At 33.1% G+C, this 17,762-nt stretch overlaps 1 protein-coding gene across 1 annotated transcript; it reads right to left on the bottom strand.

Annotated features, from left to right (window-relative positions):
- Positions 1 to 226: 226 nt before the first annotated feature.
- LOC139520582 (uncharacterized) lies at positions 227 to 17,561 on the bottom strand. Its single transcript, XM_071313372.1, has 6 exons — positions 17,218 to 17,561; positions 11,754 to 12,101; positions 9,553 to 9,673; positions 4,566 to 4,624; positions 1,525 to 1,589; positions 227 to 661 (listed from the first exon to the last, which is right to left on the bottom strand). The coding sequence occupies exons 1-6, from the start codon at positions 17,321 to 17,323 to the stop codon at positions 566 to 568; spliced, it is 795 nt and encodes a 264-aa protein (XP_071169473.1). The 5' UTR covers positions 17,324 to 17,561; the 3' UTR covers positions 227 to 565.
- Positions 17,562 to 17,762: the final 201 nt, after the last annotated feature.

Raw genomic sequence — 17,762 nt, 5'->3', positions numbered from 1 at the left:
TATCAATCCACAAAGGGTTACACTGTAATCCGTAGACGACATTTATAGATTCACAATTCAGATCATCGTAATAAAATATGACTTCTCAGTTGAATTGTTAGTGAATTGAGCATCTGTTATTTTAACTTCACAAGTTTTGCAGCCCTTAGCCTCACATTTCGAAATGCGACAGTGTTATTCAGAGTCATAAAAATTCAAAATGTCTTTAAGAAGAACTGAACATGGCTGCTGAAAGCGATATTTTATTTCACAATATTTTATATATCTCTTCAAGCTGCCATTTTAATTAAAAGTTCGTCCTTTAAGTGATGAGGTACAAATATTAAGACTTATGAATTGTGAAATTTGGAAGAACGTACCATTTTTTTTCATAGTGAAAACATGGTATGACCATTTACACAACATAATGCAAACATTTAAATTTAATAAACAAGATTATATAGACCAAGTATAAGACATTCTGTTTAATATCAAATTATTTTATTTTATCCTGCAGCTGGTTTTTTTGTTTTTCAATATGTTTACGTACATGACATGTGTACGATGTATGTCAGAATAAGAGTTATTATAAACCACCTCGCAAGAATTTCCATTTTCTCATATTTTCTGCATAAACACACATTTCCAACACTTCTCTTACAAACAAGGAATGAAATGAACTCTACAAGGAAAAATCGTGAAATTCATTTAAACATATATTGTTTTCATACTTAACAGATTCCTTTTCGAATGGTCGGATATTAGTAGTTAATATTTTATAGCAATACAGCTATTATTGATTGATAAGTTACTTCGTTACGCCGTATAAGAAAAGAATGTTATATCTCGTGGCAAGATACAGTTATTAAAATATGAAATAGTAATGTTGACCGTAATGGAATATCTGTGGCACAGATGACCACAGATATTTCCATTCTTAAACCCACAATCATATCCCATTTCGCTTGATTGCGATATCACTGAATATGCCTTATCATCCACTAAGTAGTACAACGTTACCTGTATGGAGCATCGAAGAGGGTTGGATTTGTGTTATCAAAGTTTTCAATGTATCGATATGAAGACTGTTGTGTGTCTTTTTTTCATGTCATATCTTTTTGTCATGATTTTGACCGCTCTCCGACTGATGGGGTTGTTTATTTGTTATCTTTAATCTCGTTTGTTGATATTTAAAACAGAATAAATATTTCAACTCTAAATTTAATCATTTCTTAAAATTATACAAGACTTCTACATAAAAATATTTACGGTATTAATGTTATTATATTTCAATGATGCTCGAAGTCCAAAACTCTAATACAAACGTTGAAGAGAAAGCCGAATCTATAACTTGTTTTATCGATAATTTCCTAATATTTTTGGATATATCCCAACATCAGACCTTGATTTACACTCTCTAAAAGTAACATAACAAAATTTCTTATCTCCAAGGAAATTTCCGAAATAGACTAAATTAAATGAAAAAAGCAAATTGACAATACTTTGGCATTCTTACGTATCCCATTTTCTTTTATTTCAACTTACATATGTTGCCTTATCTGTTCTGTATGCTAAAACTCTCATCTCTTCAGGACTAATGTCAAATAAATCTGTTAAAAAATATATCAGCGTTGATAAAAAATTATAAAAAATTCGCATGCTTGTTTATAAAAGCTACTGAATCCGACAAAATGCAAAGGTAAAAAATTTACAGATCATTAAACGACCAATGTCTGCAATAATCTGAATCAATCTGTGGTATTATTATATGGTGTCAATTAAATTTCATAGCAACATATGAGATTTTAATGTTGTATGTTTATCAATCCTACTGATTGTAATAAAAAAATTATCATATGTTTTGTAGTAAATACAGTAGTTTTAAATATTTGATAAATAGCCTGCTGTTTAATACATATCGCGCAACTTTGATGCGCACCCTTTATCGCATACCCTTTATCACAGCCCTACCCTTTATCGCATACCCTTTATCACACCCCTACTCTTTATCGCATACCCTTTATCACACCCCTACCCTTTATCGCATACCCTTTATCACACCCCTACCCTTTATCGCATATCCTTTATCACACCTCTACTTTTTTTTTACATAGTCAATTTTTATTTAAGGTTAAAAAGTAATTTTCCTCAAAAAAGGTACGGTCATTCGGGCGTGATGCAATTTATTGAATGGCGTCATTGTTTGGTATGTACATGTGACGTCACGAACGTCAAGTTTTCATATTTTTTGGCACACAAAATGCAACTATAAAAAATACAAAACACACAAAAAAATCAATAATAAACAAAATATTTTTAAAACAACAGCACGCAAATTTTAAGGTATTGAACCATGTGTTTTGGATAAATAATTGAGCAGTTTTTTTAATGCTTTTAAAACAAGAATAAAAAATATAACTGAAGGTAACCCAGTGAACAGTTCATATAATATAACTCTCCTGTTGAATTATATGATAAAGCGTATAAAACATGGCAAATTCCGTATCACATGCCGTATCACCCTCGACCAATATCATCCCTGGGGCTGATATTGGTGTCTCGGGATGATACGACATACGATACAGAGTTTGCCATGTATTATTCTCTATATATACAAACAGTAAAACTCGAAAATACTCAAATCCGAGAAAAAAATCAAACGGAAAGCCTTTAAGGATGTGGGTTAGGTGAGGTTAGGTAAAAATTAAGAAATTAAGAAATTAAAATTGACACTATAAGCTTGTAGAGCATCAATTAAGGATAAAGATAAGCTGAAATATTGATAGGTCATGAACCTCCTTTTCAAGATATTTGAGATTTTAAATATGGCGGGAAAATGCTGAATCGGACTTTTACCTTATATTTGCATTAGTATTATTTGGGTCTCAAACCAAAAGAAAGAAAATAAAGAATCTTTTAAAATTTTGGTAAATGACCTTTTATGAGCTAATAAGTCTTATACGAAAAAATAAATGGGTGTTATGGGGCAAAATATTTTTCATTATATAGTAAAGAAAAACACCAAGGAGCCCGAACATTTGACACAAAATCCAAAACTTAATCAAAAGCTCAAACACACCAAACAAACGAACAGCTTTCATATTCCTGACTTGGTACAGGCATTTCTCTTATGTAGAATATGGTGGATTAAGACTGGTTTTATAGCTAGCTTAACCTATCACTTGTATGACAGTCGCACAATGTTGTAATATATTAACAACCATGTGAAAACAAACAGACATAATAGGAAAAAATGTCTTAAATAAGGGTACAGCAGTCAACATTGTGTTTTTGTGTTAATCATTATAACATACATTAACAAATAATCAAACATTTACCATGGCACAATAACACAATTACGAGATGTATAAGTACAGAGTCAATTCATATGTTACAAAGAAACACTAAAAAGCATGTAGACAAAGCATATTAGCGAAAATAAAAAAGACAAGAATACAAAAATTATTATAGAACAATAACACAATGACGAAATGTATGAGCACAGTGCAATGTCATATTTATAAATGAAGCACAAAAAGGCATATAGAAAAAGCATATCAGCAGAAAAAAGACAACAATGCAGAAGTAATCATAGCATAATAAAAGAATACTATAACACGTTATTAAGATGATAAACAACGTCAGTATCCATAATCTATACTTCAAGGTCATGGAATATTATTTGCAAAGGTGATACGGAATATTTATTAGTAAAGTCTTAGTACCTCCCAATGAACCTTTTTAGAAAATGGAAAAGACGTTCTTTGACATACCCTGGTTCATCAATGCTCTACACAGACACTGGTCATAGTAGTTACTCATGCTCTTAAATATCGAGGTTGGGGAATGTATATCCCATATGGAGGTGAAGTTGGTATTTTGCTATTAAGGTGAGAGAAATTGATAGTTTTAAAATTTAAATCGTCTCGTATGTATTCTTAATCATCAAAACAATTAAATTAACTCATCATAGGTACCAGGACTAAATTTTGTATATACGCCAGACGCGCGTTTCGTCTTCAAAAGACTCATCAGTGACGCTCGAATCCAAAAAAGTGAAAAAGGCCAAATAAAGTACGAAGTTGAAGAGCATTGAGGACCAAAATTCCTAAAAAAAATTGCCAAATCCAGCTAAGGTAATCTATGCCTGAGATAGAAAAGCCTTAGTATTTCAAAAATTCCAAATTTGATAAACAGTTAATTTATAAATATAACCTTATCAATGATAATTCGTGTCAGCACAAAAAGTGCTGACTACTGGGCTGGTGATACCCTCGGGGAAATACATCTCCACCAGCAGTGGCATCGACCCAGTGGTTGTAAATAAACTTATCATAGATGATAATGTATTTCTTTGATTTATGTCATATCGATCCATAAATAAATTGTATATCTTTTGACTGAATGGTTTACACAGTTTGGTGCTAATAATCTATGTGTATTGACATATATTGTATTATGTATTTGACCTTATGTTACACGTTTAATTGGGTCTGAGTTTTTATCTAATAATGATATGTATTTCTTTTAGGTGACATAAACGGGATTTATCGTACCATTTACAATGGTCTAGGACATTAACTTACCTTTAAATTCACTGTGGGATGAAAATAACCACATCTTTGATTTTGTCCACTTTAAGAACCTAAAACAAATCAAGGATATATTTAAGGATTTGTTTTATCAAGAGAGCATTGGATCATTAATTGGTAACACAATTACATGTTCGGTATCTTAGCTAGATTTAAATAAAATATTACACACTGCTCTTAATTTTGATTGTTCCAAAAGATTTGACACAGTATAGGTTTCTGACACAGAAAAAAAGGTAGGTAGAGAACTTTGAAATTTGACATTCATCTTCCATGGTCCAAAAACTTAATACATGGTTAGATTCCGCAATTTAGTATTTGATGAAATCAAACTAAACTTTAAGGTTGAAATGTAATAAGAATTTATTTTATAAAGTGAGCCAGAATCTAAAAATGTAGATACATGGCTAGACTCGGTATTTCAAGGAACCTCATTACCTCAATTTGATATCATTCGGTCTAAGTTGGACACCGATTAATACAAGCTTGAAAACTGACACAGGCAGAAGGTAGACAGAGAACTTTGAAATTTGACATTCATCATTCATGGTCTAATATCCAAAAACTTAATACATGGTTAGATTTCCCAATTTAATATTTGATGAAATCAAACATAACTTAAAGGTTGTTCTGTAATAAGAATTAATTTTATAACGAGAATCTGAAAATGTAAATACATGGTTAGATTCGGCAATTCAAAGAACCTTATCACCTCAATTTGAAATCTTTCAGTCTAATTGGGACCCCGATTTACACAAGCTTGCAAATTGTTTTCAAAATCAAAAATCTAAATACAGGTTTAAATACAGCAAATAATAACTAGAGGCTCTCAAGAGCCTGTGTCGCTCACCTTGGTCTATGTGCATATCAAATAAAGGACACAGATGGATTCATGACAAAATTGTGTTTGGTGATGTTGATGTGTTTGTAGATCTTACTTTACTGAACATTCTTACTTCTTACAATTATCTCGATTTATAATGAACTTGGCCCATTAGTTACAGAGGAAAATATTTTGTTACAATTTACAAAAATTTACAAATTTTACACAATTATTAAAAATTGACTATAAAGGGCAATAACTCCTTAAGGGATCAACTGACCTTTTTGGTCATGTTGCCTTATTTGTGGATCTTACTTTGCTGAACATTATTGCTGTTTACAGTTTATTTCTATCTATAATAATATTCAAGATAATAGCCAAAAACAGTAAAATTTCCATAAAATTTCCAATTCAGGTGCAGCAACCCAACAACCAGTTGTCGGATTCATCGGAAAATTTCAGGGCAGATAGATCTTGACTTGCAAAACAATTTAAGGTTTGAATTGCTCTTAATACTTTGGTTTCAGAATAATAAGCCAAAATCTACATTTTACCCCTATGTTCTATTTTTAGCCATGGCGGTCATCTAAGTTGGTTGGCAGTGTCACCGCACACATTTTTAAACTAGATACATCAATGATGATTATGGCCAAGTATGGTTAAATTTGGACCAGTAGTTTTAGAAGAGAAGGTTTTTGTAAAAGATTAGAATAAATTAGGAAAAATTGGTAAAAAATGACTATAAAGGGCAAAAACTCCTTAAGGGGTCAACTGACCATTTTAGTCATATTAACTTATTTGTAGATATTACTTTGCTGAACATTACTGCAGTATATAGTTTGTCTCTATCTATAATAATATTTAAGATAATAGCAAAAAAAAACCGGTATAATTTCGTTAAAATTGACAATTCAGGGGCAGCAACCCAACAACCGGTTGTCCGATCAGGGCAGACAGATCTTTACCTGATAAACAATTTTATTCCATGTCAGATTTGTTCTAAATGCTTTGGATTCAGAGTTATAAGCCAAAATCTACATTTTACCCCTATGTTTTATTTTTAGCCATGGCGGTCATCTAGGTTGGTTGGCAGTGTCACCGCACACATTTTTAAACTAGATACCTCAATGATGATTATGGCCAAGTATGGTTAAATTTGGACCAGTAGTTTTAGAAGAAAAGATTTTTGTAAAAGATTAGAATAAATTAGGAAAAATTGGTAAAAAATGACTATAAAGGGCAATAACTCCTTAAGGAGGCTCGCGGGTATAAGATTTTCAGAAAAAAAAATAAACTTTTATTTTTCATTACAAATTTTATTTATTACCTTTAGTAGTTGTTACTTTATCATGTGGTACAAAAATTATTCCAAAAAAGTCAATTCGTGTTGGCCCAAGGTGACTTTGAAAATGTTTATATCATGAAAAAAGCTCCAAATTATCTCCCTTTGGTGCAAAAATGCTATTTTTTGTCATTAAAATAGAAATATCTTTTTTTACTCATCGGTGACCTATATTTTTTATTATTGTTTTCAAATAAGCTATACATTAACTAAATAATTGTAAAATTTAAGCGATTTCTGTAATTAAATTCGTTTTTTATTTCGATATTACCTCTTTTTCTCCTATTAATTCAACAGAAAAAAAGTACCTTTACAAAAATGTATGCTTCTTTCGAAGTCAGATTGTGAGCGTAAATGAACGGTGACCCCCCTTTTTTATTTTATTTTTCTATTAGGTATGAGATAAAGTTCATTTATAGAAAAACTTGGCGAAATCTTATATAAAATAAAAAAATTGATTTAGACCCGCGAGCCCCCTTAAGGGGTCAACTGACCATTTTAGTCATATAAACTTATTTGTAGATATTACTTTGCTGAACATTACTGTAGTATACAGTTTATCTCTGTCTATAATAATATTTAAGATAATAGCCAAAAAAACGGTATAATTTCGTTTAAATATACAATTCAGAGGCAGCACCCAGCAACCGGTTGTCCGATCAGGGCAGATAGATCTTTACCTGATAATTAGACAATATACGTATAGTGTCTTGAAATATGAAATTTATTTGTATGAGGCTTAGAAACGTTTGTAATTTATTCGTGCCGAATACAAATAAATTTCATATTTCAAAACACTATACGTATATTGTTTTTATACTGAAATCGATAAAAAAAAATAAAAAAAATTAATAAAAATATGACACAAACATTATTAAAAAAAAGTGTTTGGAATTTCACCCTTGGGGTACCATTTTGGGGTATTTCCCTTTGAGCGTAGTCTAGGCGGTAAGCATTGACAATTTAAGGAATTAGAAAGGGAAAATGAATTTAATTAATAACATTTGATAAACATGGTATATAAATTACCAATTTGAAGACATAACAGGTTTAAATTCATAAAAGTTTGACCATTGTTACTACATGTTGTCATGGTTGTGACGTGACGTTGTAAGTAGGCGGGGCTTATAGGTGAGTTGAGGTCATTGACGTATAAAGCTAACGTTTATACGTATAGCTTTATCTGTATAGTAAAATAGCTGATTGCAGTATAAACAATTTTATACAATGTCAGATTTGCTCTAAATGCTTTGGATTCAGAGTTATAAGCCAAAATCTACATTTTACCCCTATGTTCTATGTTTAGCCGTGGTGGCCATCGTGGTTTGTTGAACGGGTCACGCCACACATTTGTTAAACTAGATACCCCAATGATGATTGTGGCCAAGTTTGGTTTGATTTGATTCAGTAATTTCAGAGGAGAATATTTTTGTAAAAGCTAACGACGGACGCAACAACATCGGACGACGCCGGACACAAAGTGATGAGAAAAGCTCACTTGGCCCTTCGGGCCAGGTGAGCTAAAAATGGACTCTTCGGACCTATTTGGTAACGGAGACATCATTTAAGATATAATTATGTGTAGATTCAGCATATGAGGGAGCCCGAAGAATTGGGTTTTTTTTACGTCAAAATAAGTATTTTTTGGGAACATGTGGACCTTAATATGGAACAATTTGAAATGAGGACACAGAATTAAAAAAATAAATACATGGTTAGATTTGTCATATCAAGGCTCCTCAATAATTTTCATTTCATGAAATCGAACAGAGTTTTTAATTTTGGACCTTTTGGTTTTCAATGTGCCACAATTTTATAAGGGGATCCAAAATTAAAAATATAAATACATTGTAAGATTTAACATTCTAAATAATCTAAAGACCATGAAAGTGACCCCCTTAAGCATAGTATCATAAAGTTTTTGGTTTTTGACCATTTTTCTTAATGGTTAGGGTCATCACCCCATTTCCGCCTTTTTTGGGGTATGGGGTCTTTTAGTATAATTTCATATAGATTCATAAACATTGCTAAAGTGAGTCGGCAATTTAGTTATGTTGGATGTACAAGTTTGCAGTCAAGTGCAGTCAGAATGGGGACGTTAAATCGTATGCCTCGTGTAAAGGGAGGGTCACGCTCTTTCAACGTTAGAACCACTTTTTTTGAGAGGTCCATATGTGGCATGTTGCAAGGCAAAAAATTCTGACCCTATCCAACTGCCTAAGTTACAGTAGCAATCCAAATTTCCTCGACCAACATCCCAGATAAACTCTTTCACAAGATCTAACTATTGTATTAATTGTTTACTTGTTAACTTGTATCGTCCTGAACATGCATGAAATGTTTGCCATTGTCAAGCAACCAGCAAGAAATCAATCATAAATATCAATACATTTATACACAAATTATTGTCCTGAAACACGAAAATGTCTTTTTTTGGTCCATGTTTGGCTGTTAAATTCCTACACTGTTCAGACAATAAGACCCAAAAACATTCCAACCTTCCGTTTGTGATATGAAACCCAGTGGTCGTAAAACATATGAAATATTTGCCAAACAATATAAATAAAGAATTTAAAGAAACAATGCCAAAAACGTTTGAGGTAAACATAATGCTGAAATTAGACTATGTTTATTTATATTTGTTAAAATTTTACCAGCTGTTCAGTCGAATACATTATTATTTTCGTCAAAGATAAAAGTAATAGATATGGAAAAGGTATTACTAGACAACTTATAACATACTTATATGTAGCCTTGTCTATCGTATTTTGTTTACTATACAAGATATGTATGTGTTTAAGCGTTAGTGTACATACTCTTGACTCTGGTCACTGGTGAGAAAGCCAATTCGATATTTTCCTGTCAGTTGTTTTCTCAAATTATCCATATATGCGAATGCCTCTGCAAATTGTTGACGGGCAGATAATGGGTGATAACCTAATTAGAAAAGAAAGAAAACACAATTCAACGATACAATAATGAACAATTTGAAAAATAAATTCGCAATAGAAATGGACACTAACTTAACACTAGGGAGACACAAAACAAAGTATCCACATTGACTTTGTTCCGTAGTATTTATTGCCGTGCACTAATAATTACATGGTTGAACATGTTTGACAACCTTCAAATACATTTTAAACATGTCTGTGACATGCCTAAGTTCCGTGGACTATTTGAAAAAAGAGACTCTGAAACAATGTAATTCGAAGTCGTTCGTTTACAATACGTAAAACTTTACGCTTTTTAAATTATGTCCTCTTGCTAAATAGTTCAAGTTTGAAGACTAAGTGGAACACATCAATATTTCCGAACTTGAATAATATGAAATACTCCAGATACGGTTTGCCTCATATCTTGACGTACATCTAGAAATTGACAATGCAGGTTGTTTGAGAACGAAAATACGATTTCAGCTTCCCAATTGTGAACTGTTTAGTTCTGTGAAATAACATTCCTGCAGCGTATGTATATGGAATACATATCTGTTAGCTGATATTATATTTCTTGATAGAAGATTGGTGCTTACAACATGTACAATAAATATATATTAAACCAAGTGTTCCAAATTGTATAGTTGAAAACATCCCTTTGAATGTTTAAAAGACATCATCACGAGTTCGATGACATTTATGTATGTAAATTTCTGTTACACAGATGGTGACTGATATGTTCAAATTGAAAATACCACGACCCCGTACTTGAGCAACACGTCGGGTGCCACATGTGTGGTGCAGGATCTACCTACGGTTCAATCATTGGAGATCACGCCCGGTTTTAGATGGGTTCGTGTTATGTTTTGTAAAACGTTGTTTGTATTTTTGTATTTGTATTTTCTGCAATGACGTTTCTTTTTTTTCAAATTTTGAATTTTAAAGTTTTTTTTGTCTCTCTTTTAGTGAAATTAAAAGCGCTCGGTATCCCCAAAAGAGTTTACACCCTTGAATGATTATACATATATAATGATATCCATCAGATGTTCATAATCCTGTTAAGACTTTATTCAACTTATGAGGTATAATATCCGTTTGGGTTGAAAATGCTGTGTTATGTTGTGTTATAAAAAATTAATTTAAAATGTGTAACAAAATATTATAAATCAAATAATGCATCTCCCTTATGCAAAGCTCTGATCCCTTGCAGATTTTGACTAAACGCTTTGTTCTTTATGGCTTTGTAATCTTTTCAATTTTTGAAGTACAATTCGTACTATTAATGTCAAACAGTCTCTCTTTTACATATTGGTAATATTCTGTCTATTTGATCTTATAAAAAATGACAACTACAAAGTTCTTACCGTAGATAAAAGATTTTTTCAGAGCAATATAAGTTTTCTTATGTAAATACGTAATGCGTCTACTTTATGTCAGATATGTCAATTTCCAAGCCTTCAGGTTCGGGATTTTCTAACTGTGTTAAAGACCAATTGGTGACCTCTATTAAAATCCGCATGTGTTATTGCAGTACATTTTTATAAAAGGTGGGTTATGGGAGAGTTCCGTTCTTATAAAAACAAAAACTGTCTTACAAAATTGCAATACTGGTATCTATGATGAGTTTATTTACATAATGTGTCTGGTTACAATAACAGTGATGATACATAGTGATGAAAATATATTTTCGTTTGATCGTTTTCCATAAATATTTGACCAGTAAACACCAATAAAAAATTGCGGAAAAGTGATATGATAGCCAATAAGGCAATAATACAATATTCATTTGTTTTTATTTGGTTCCAATATATATTATAATCTTTTTTTGCATGGACGAAATCGAAATTACTCGATGCTTATAATGTGAAATTTCTACCACAATCTTCGTTATGAATTTAAAAAGAGGGACGAAAGATACCAGAGGGACAGTCAAACTCATAAATCGAAAATAAACTGACAACGGCATGGCTAAAAATGAAAAAGATAAACAGACAAACAATAGTACACATGACACAACATAGAACACTAAAGAATAAACAACATAATATATTCGAATAAATAAAAGTAAATGGAAATACACGTACCAGTTACCACCAAAATATTTCTCCAACGAGAACGATTTTCATTCTGACTACATTCCTCATCTTTTTTAATCAATAATGGCCTGGCTTTAACTAAGTACCGTTGAGACTCGCAAAAATGTGGTTTGTCGTCACTATTAAAGATATAATCATTCATTTTCAAATGCGCATTGTAAGTTTCCTCGCGATTACGTGGGCCCCATCGAATTTCAACATCCAGTTCAAGTTCTGAAAAAGAATACTTCGAGTTTTTGCAGATGAATAAATCCGATAATTTTATTGGTGTTATCATTTTATTGCCATCTATGTATAGCGTGAAGCTTACAGGAGATACTTCGATGGGATGTTCCACTGAAATAGAATTAAACAGTATTAATGTTTTGAATTAGTACTCTCACTGAGCAATACGGATTGACAAAGAAATTCAAATTAAAACGACAACTGATTTAAACATTCAATTATAACTTAGGAATCATTTAAGGAATGACTGTAATATTTTTTTCTGTTTATGAATAAATACCATAAAAAATTTGGTGCACACTGAATAACGCGCGATATTCATTTTGTTAATTCCTCTATATGTAGCATTTTTCTAGGGGGTTTCCCAGTAATTAACCAAAGTGTATATGTCTGAATCAATTCTCGTTATACTAACTGTAAGATTATAGGCGCTGTTAAAGTAAAAATGTTGCTAAGCTTGAAATCTATTTGACACTTTTGTGTATTAGGTTTGAATTAGGAAACATCTCTTTGAATGTCGATAATAAAAGGTCATAGAGCTAATCAGCAAAAGTCTTTTAATACTAAAAGTTACATGTGTGTGAAAATATTTGTTGAAATTATCCTTAAGGTGTTTAATTGCAATACTCATATATGAAGACCCTATTTCAATACTGAACGAATAACAATGAGATGAAAAACAACGATCCAGAGTTGTTGACGTATTTTCTAAACATATTAAAACTTAATCAAGAGTTGTCTCCCTTTTTTCGTTGTGAATTATAATTCACAAATACCAAATACTAACTAAAGACTTTCTGTATATTATACTCATTTGTGTAGAGGTTCCATCCTCTGTAATTCATATACAACTTATACAAAAACAATCCTTTGAATTAAACATACATTTTATTACACCAACTTGTATTTACATTTTCATGACTAGAATATACATTTTTTACTTTTTGGCAATACTTTGGCTACAGAGTATTCTATGATATTTTGTTGAGGCGCCAGGGTGACTACTGATTACCTACACACAATGGCTATCAGCTGACCTATGTTGACATAGTGTCATAAAACCCCTGGTAGTTAAACACGGTTACACCACCACCTACCATGGGGAGTGACCGGGGAAAACACTCGTATTACCAATGCTCCAGTTAGCGCCCCACCTGTTGGCAGGTGTAGGCCTCCCCTCTATGAGATGAGGTGGAGGAGGTCCCAGAGTCACCCATCTGTAGACCACACCGTTACCACTAACCACATTTTCCAAACCTGCAAATTTTATAACTTGTCAGGCCCAGAGCAAGGGCCGAGTGAAATAATCCCCCAATCACTACCAGTCTCCCTGGACCTCCCCCCATTCAAAATTGACTCTGCGCCTTAGGTGAAAGAAGATAATTGATTTTTTTTTTTTTAAATGTCTCGTTTTCGTTCCAATTAATATAATTGTTAATTAATAAAAACTAAAATTAATGCTGGATGCTCAAATCACAATAGTCCATAATATGTTAATAAAGTGCTTAATAACGGAAATGTCCAATTCATAGAAACGCAAGTTTATTCGCAATTATCCTGTATTGGTCCAATACTATGCAGGTCCTGCTTGGATACTGGTAACCATAATATGCTAATCAAATACAGCAAACAGATGCCTGAAAATATAAAACAAAAACAGCAGCAACTATTCTCATAGGGAGGGCGGGCGGGTTTAAAAGTTTAACTAATTTGTGTAACACCTGCTTTCTAGTCGACAGCAAATTAACAAGTGCCCGATTCGGGAATTCCAAAATTCTAATTCAAGCTGATGCGGGAATTCCAAAATTCTGATTCAAGCTGCGAGCGCCCTCTATGGCCATGCCGAATATGGCAATGAGCTACAGGCTGCAACACCCACACACCCACACAAATATTTGATTGAATTAAACCAGATTATTGAAAATATGAAATTTTTATAATCTCTATTAATTGCAATACTCATATATGAAGACCCTATTTCAATACTGAACGAATAACAATGAGATGAAAAACAACGATCCAGAGTTGTTGACGTATTTTCTAAACATATTAAAACTTAATCAAGAGTTGTCTCCCTTTTTTCGTTGTGAATTATAATTCACAAATACCAAATACTAACTAAAGACTTTCTGTATATTATACTCATTTGTGTAGAGGTTCCATCCTCTGTAATTCATATACAACTTATACAAAAACAATCCTTTGAATTAAACATACATTTTATTACACCAACTTGTATTTACATTTTCATGACTAGAATATACATTTTTTACTTTTTGGCAATACTTTGGCTACAGAGTATTCTATGATATTTTGTTGAGGCGCCAGGGTGACTACTGATTACCTACACACAATGGCTATCAGCTGACCTATGTTGACATAGTGTCATAAAACCCCTGGTAGTTAAACACGGTTACACCACCACCTACCATGGGGAGTGACCGGGGAAAACACTCGTATTACCAATGCTCCAGTTAGCGCCCCACCTGTTGGCAGGTGTAGGCCTCCCCTCTATGAGATGAGGTGGAGGAGGTCCCAGAGTCACCCATCTGTAGACCACACCGTTACCACTAACCACATTTTCCAAACCTGCAAATTTTATAACTTGTCAGGCCCAGAGCAAGGGCCGAGTGAAATAATCCCCCAATCACTACCAGTCTCCCTGGACCGCCACATGAGAGCCCAAGTCAGCTTCCAAATCTGACATGGGTTCTCACCTCCACAAAATTTTCTTTATTGACTCTAAGGAAAAGTTGATTATGTTGTGCGTAGGACCGACTCCCCCCTACACAAACCCTTGTATATTATTCAAGAAAACCTGATTTCCAGTTTGTGACAAATAAGTTCCATTTGTTTTGTATAAAGACACTCCACTTGCCCTAATGTTCTCATGTAATATAGCTTTACCCCTCTTTTCCGTAACAAAGATTTTTGGCCACTAAATCACTCTTTTTCTGTTCTGTTCTATTATTGCACCCACATTCAAGGGTGCAACATGCCAGTATCGCACTGAAGCAATAAAGGCCATATTATAATAACCTTTTTAAATAAAGCCTGGTTACGTAGGGTAGACCATTTTTTCATTTTCAATTAAACCATTTGATGTCAATTCTAAATATGTCAAATCAATAGCTCCACAGAGAATAATAATAAAATGGGGAGATGGTAAAAACAAATATTCTTTTTGCATCCAGTAGGGAGTTCAAATCTTAAAGAGACTATAGAGACAATAACAAGTGGAAACAAGGAGCTATCGTTCATAAACTCGGAACAGTAACTTACCTAGAAGTGACATATTTTTCAGATTCGTAACTTCATACCGCAGGAAAATAAAAACATACCAAACATACTTGAAATGACCATATCTGATATTTACACTGAATTAATAACCTAACCAACATGTAATTCACTTGCGATACCGAAAAATCTGAAAATAACAATGAATCCGAACAAACTAAAATAACCGAAAATAAAACAATTGAAGATGCTAATGATACTATAGTTATGCATCGCACATAAAGAGTAAGAAAGGCACCAGACTGAGAGAGACTTATTGAAAACATATATGACTGTAAATAATTGTGGTTAATTAAGTTAGTGCAGTGATATAACTGTAGGTTTAGGATTTCATAATTGAACATTAAAACTTGTAGCTATCTAGTTCAATTGAGTGCAAATTGAATTTATTGCTTTCATTCACTGGAGATTAATCTTGTTTATCTTGATCATCTTAATTAAAAGGGGGAGGATTGTTATGTTAACAACAAACAAATGGAAGTGTTTAACGACCTTGTCTGGTTATGTTTACATTATACGTTATCACTAATTTATAGTTGAATCGGCTTATAATTAATACTGACAGTTAGGAATTTATAATCATCAGATTAGCGGATGTTGTGTATTTGTCCTTTAACCCTGTGATTGCACTGACACGCTGTTTTGTACTATGGGAGATGTGATGTGTAATAGCCGTGTTCACAATATTCACCGTGTATATTTCCCCAAGATAAATTTGGATTCTTCTCTATTTTTAGCCTAAATTGCTCGTCATAGGTGGCCCAGTTTTCTGACCTCGTTGCCGCTAGTCTTATATCGCGCATATATTTTAACAATTCCTGTGCCCGTGTGCAGTATTTCTCAATGTAGACACTCATAAAAACCATGAATGCTGAAGTCCATTCATTTATGGACAAATTAACACTCGACGATCTTTTTTCAATGCAAATTTTTCCCCTTTTTAATTTCAAATCGCCCTCGTCCACCTCTTCCATTGCTTTTTGCGTTCTCAAAAGAGAATGCAGCTCAATAAACTTTCCCTCCCAAATTTTTTCCTTAATTTTAAAAGGCACGTGTTCCCCCACTGTGTCATGAATGCTAGATTCTTTTGAAGGAGTGAAATCAATGGAATTATTTGCAATTTCAAAGTTTTTGTGTAACGGGTCGTGCCTTAAAGAGGTGAACGCTCGTGCATCCTCCTCCGACTCATTACCTGATGAAAAATCAGTAGTTTCCACCGGTCCTTCTGCCACCACGTGTCCGACCCCTTGTGTTTTCTTTGCAATTCTTCTCCGGCCAGCTCCGTCCTTCTTTTGGGTTATTTCCTCGTTCTGCATTATCCTCAGCATTATCTGTCCGCCTGTCCTGTTAGCCGTTCTTCTCTTCTTTCCCATGGCCCTTGATGGCGATCCTACGGCATTTCTCTTGTTTGGCATCTTTTCTTTTTCTTTTAAAAGTTTAACTAATTTGTGTAACACCTGCTTTCTAGTCGACAGCAAATTAACAAGTGCCCGATTCGGGAATTCCAAAATTCTAATTCAAGCTGATGCGGGAATTCCAAAATTCTGATTCAAGCTGCGAGCGCCCTCTATGGCCATGCCGAATATGGCAATGAGCTACAGGCTGCAACACCCACACACCCACACAAATATTTGATTGAATTAAACCAGATTATTGAAAATATGAAATTTTTATAATCTCTATTAAACTAAGTAAACTAGTTTTGTAAAGCTGTTCCTGATATTCATTCATCAAAAAGGTACCGCGGTCAAATATGCGAACTGAACACTGACATCAAAAAGAACTTGTCTGCACTTGAGTGACCAGAATAGGTCACCTTATAACGTTGCTTCAATAGTACTATTCTAAAAGGAATGCAATAGTGCATAGTATGTAAAAGAATTGTATTTCTGTAAAAATTATTTAAAATAAAATATTCGAAAGATTTTACCAGTACTGAGGTGCTTCAAAGTATCCAGTTTCTGCCTGTAGAGAGTAAACTGGTCCCGTATTGGTGTAGGCATAGATGGTATTGAGTTTAAAACTTCTTTCGTCATGTCTTGAAGCTTGAACCAACTATACAAAAAGTGAACACACAAATGTTAGAGTAGTGGCTAGCGAAAAGAACCTTATACAAGTCACCAATTATTATTGTTTCAGATAAAGTATTTGTAAGTAATGAAGTAGATATTTTTAGTAGATTAGATGATAATTCGTTTATATGCGCCATATTTTAGAAAGCTTTTCGATTATTTTAGTCTCTTCTCAACATGTCGTATATCCTGCATGAATGCGAAATTCAATTATGTGTGTATATATATGATGTAAAAAATATTTTCTACATATGGGTCAGGATCCCTAATAGACCTTGAGATGAGGAACTCAGATGACGTAATTAAAAAACAATATTAGTCCGCCATACAATTGTGGATGCTGTGATTTTAAAAATGGACATTAATGAACAATAAGAACTGTTTTATAGAGCTGATGTGATGA

The sequence above is a fragment of the Mytilus edulis genome, chromosome 4 (genome assembly GCF_963676685.1).
Source record: "Mytilus edulis chromosome 4, xbMytEdul2.2, whole genome shotgun sequence".
Classification (NCBI taxonomy): Eukaryota; Metazoa; Mollusca; class Bivalvia; order Mytilida; family Mytilidae; genus Mytilus; species Mytilus edulis.
Note: the sequence above shows the minus strand (reverse complement) of the source record. Positions and strands in the feature narration are given on the sequence as shown.

Excerpts from the sequence above, each read along its gene's own strand:
- LOC139520582 (XM_071313372.1), bottom strand. The coding sequence starts at position 17,323 with ATGACGAAAGAAGTTTTAAACTCAATACCATCTATGCCTACACCAATA. Across the intron at positions 9,674-11,753 it reads AAATATTTTGGTGGTAACTG|GTTATCACCCATTATCTGCC; the intron begins GTACGTGTATTT and ends TTTTCTAATTAG. Across the intron at positions 1,590-4,565 it reads ATCCCACAGTGAATTTAAAG|ATTTATTTGACATTAGTCCT; the intron begins GTAAGTTAATGT and ends ATTTTTTAACAG.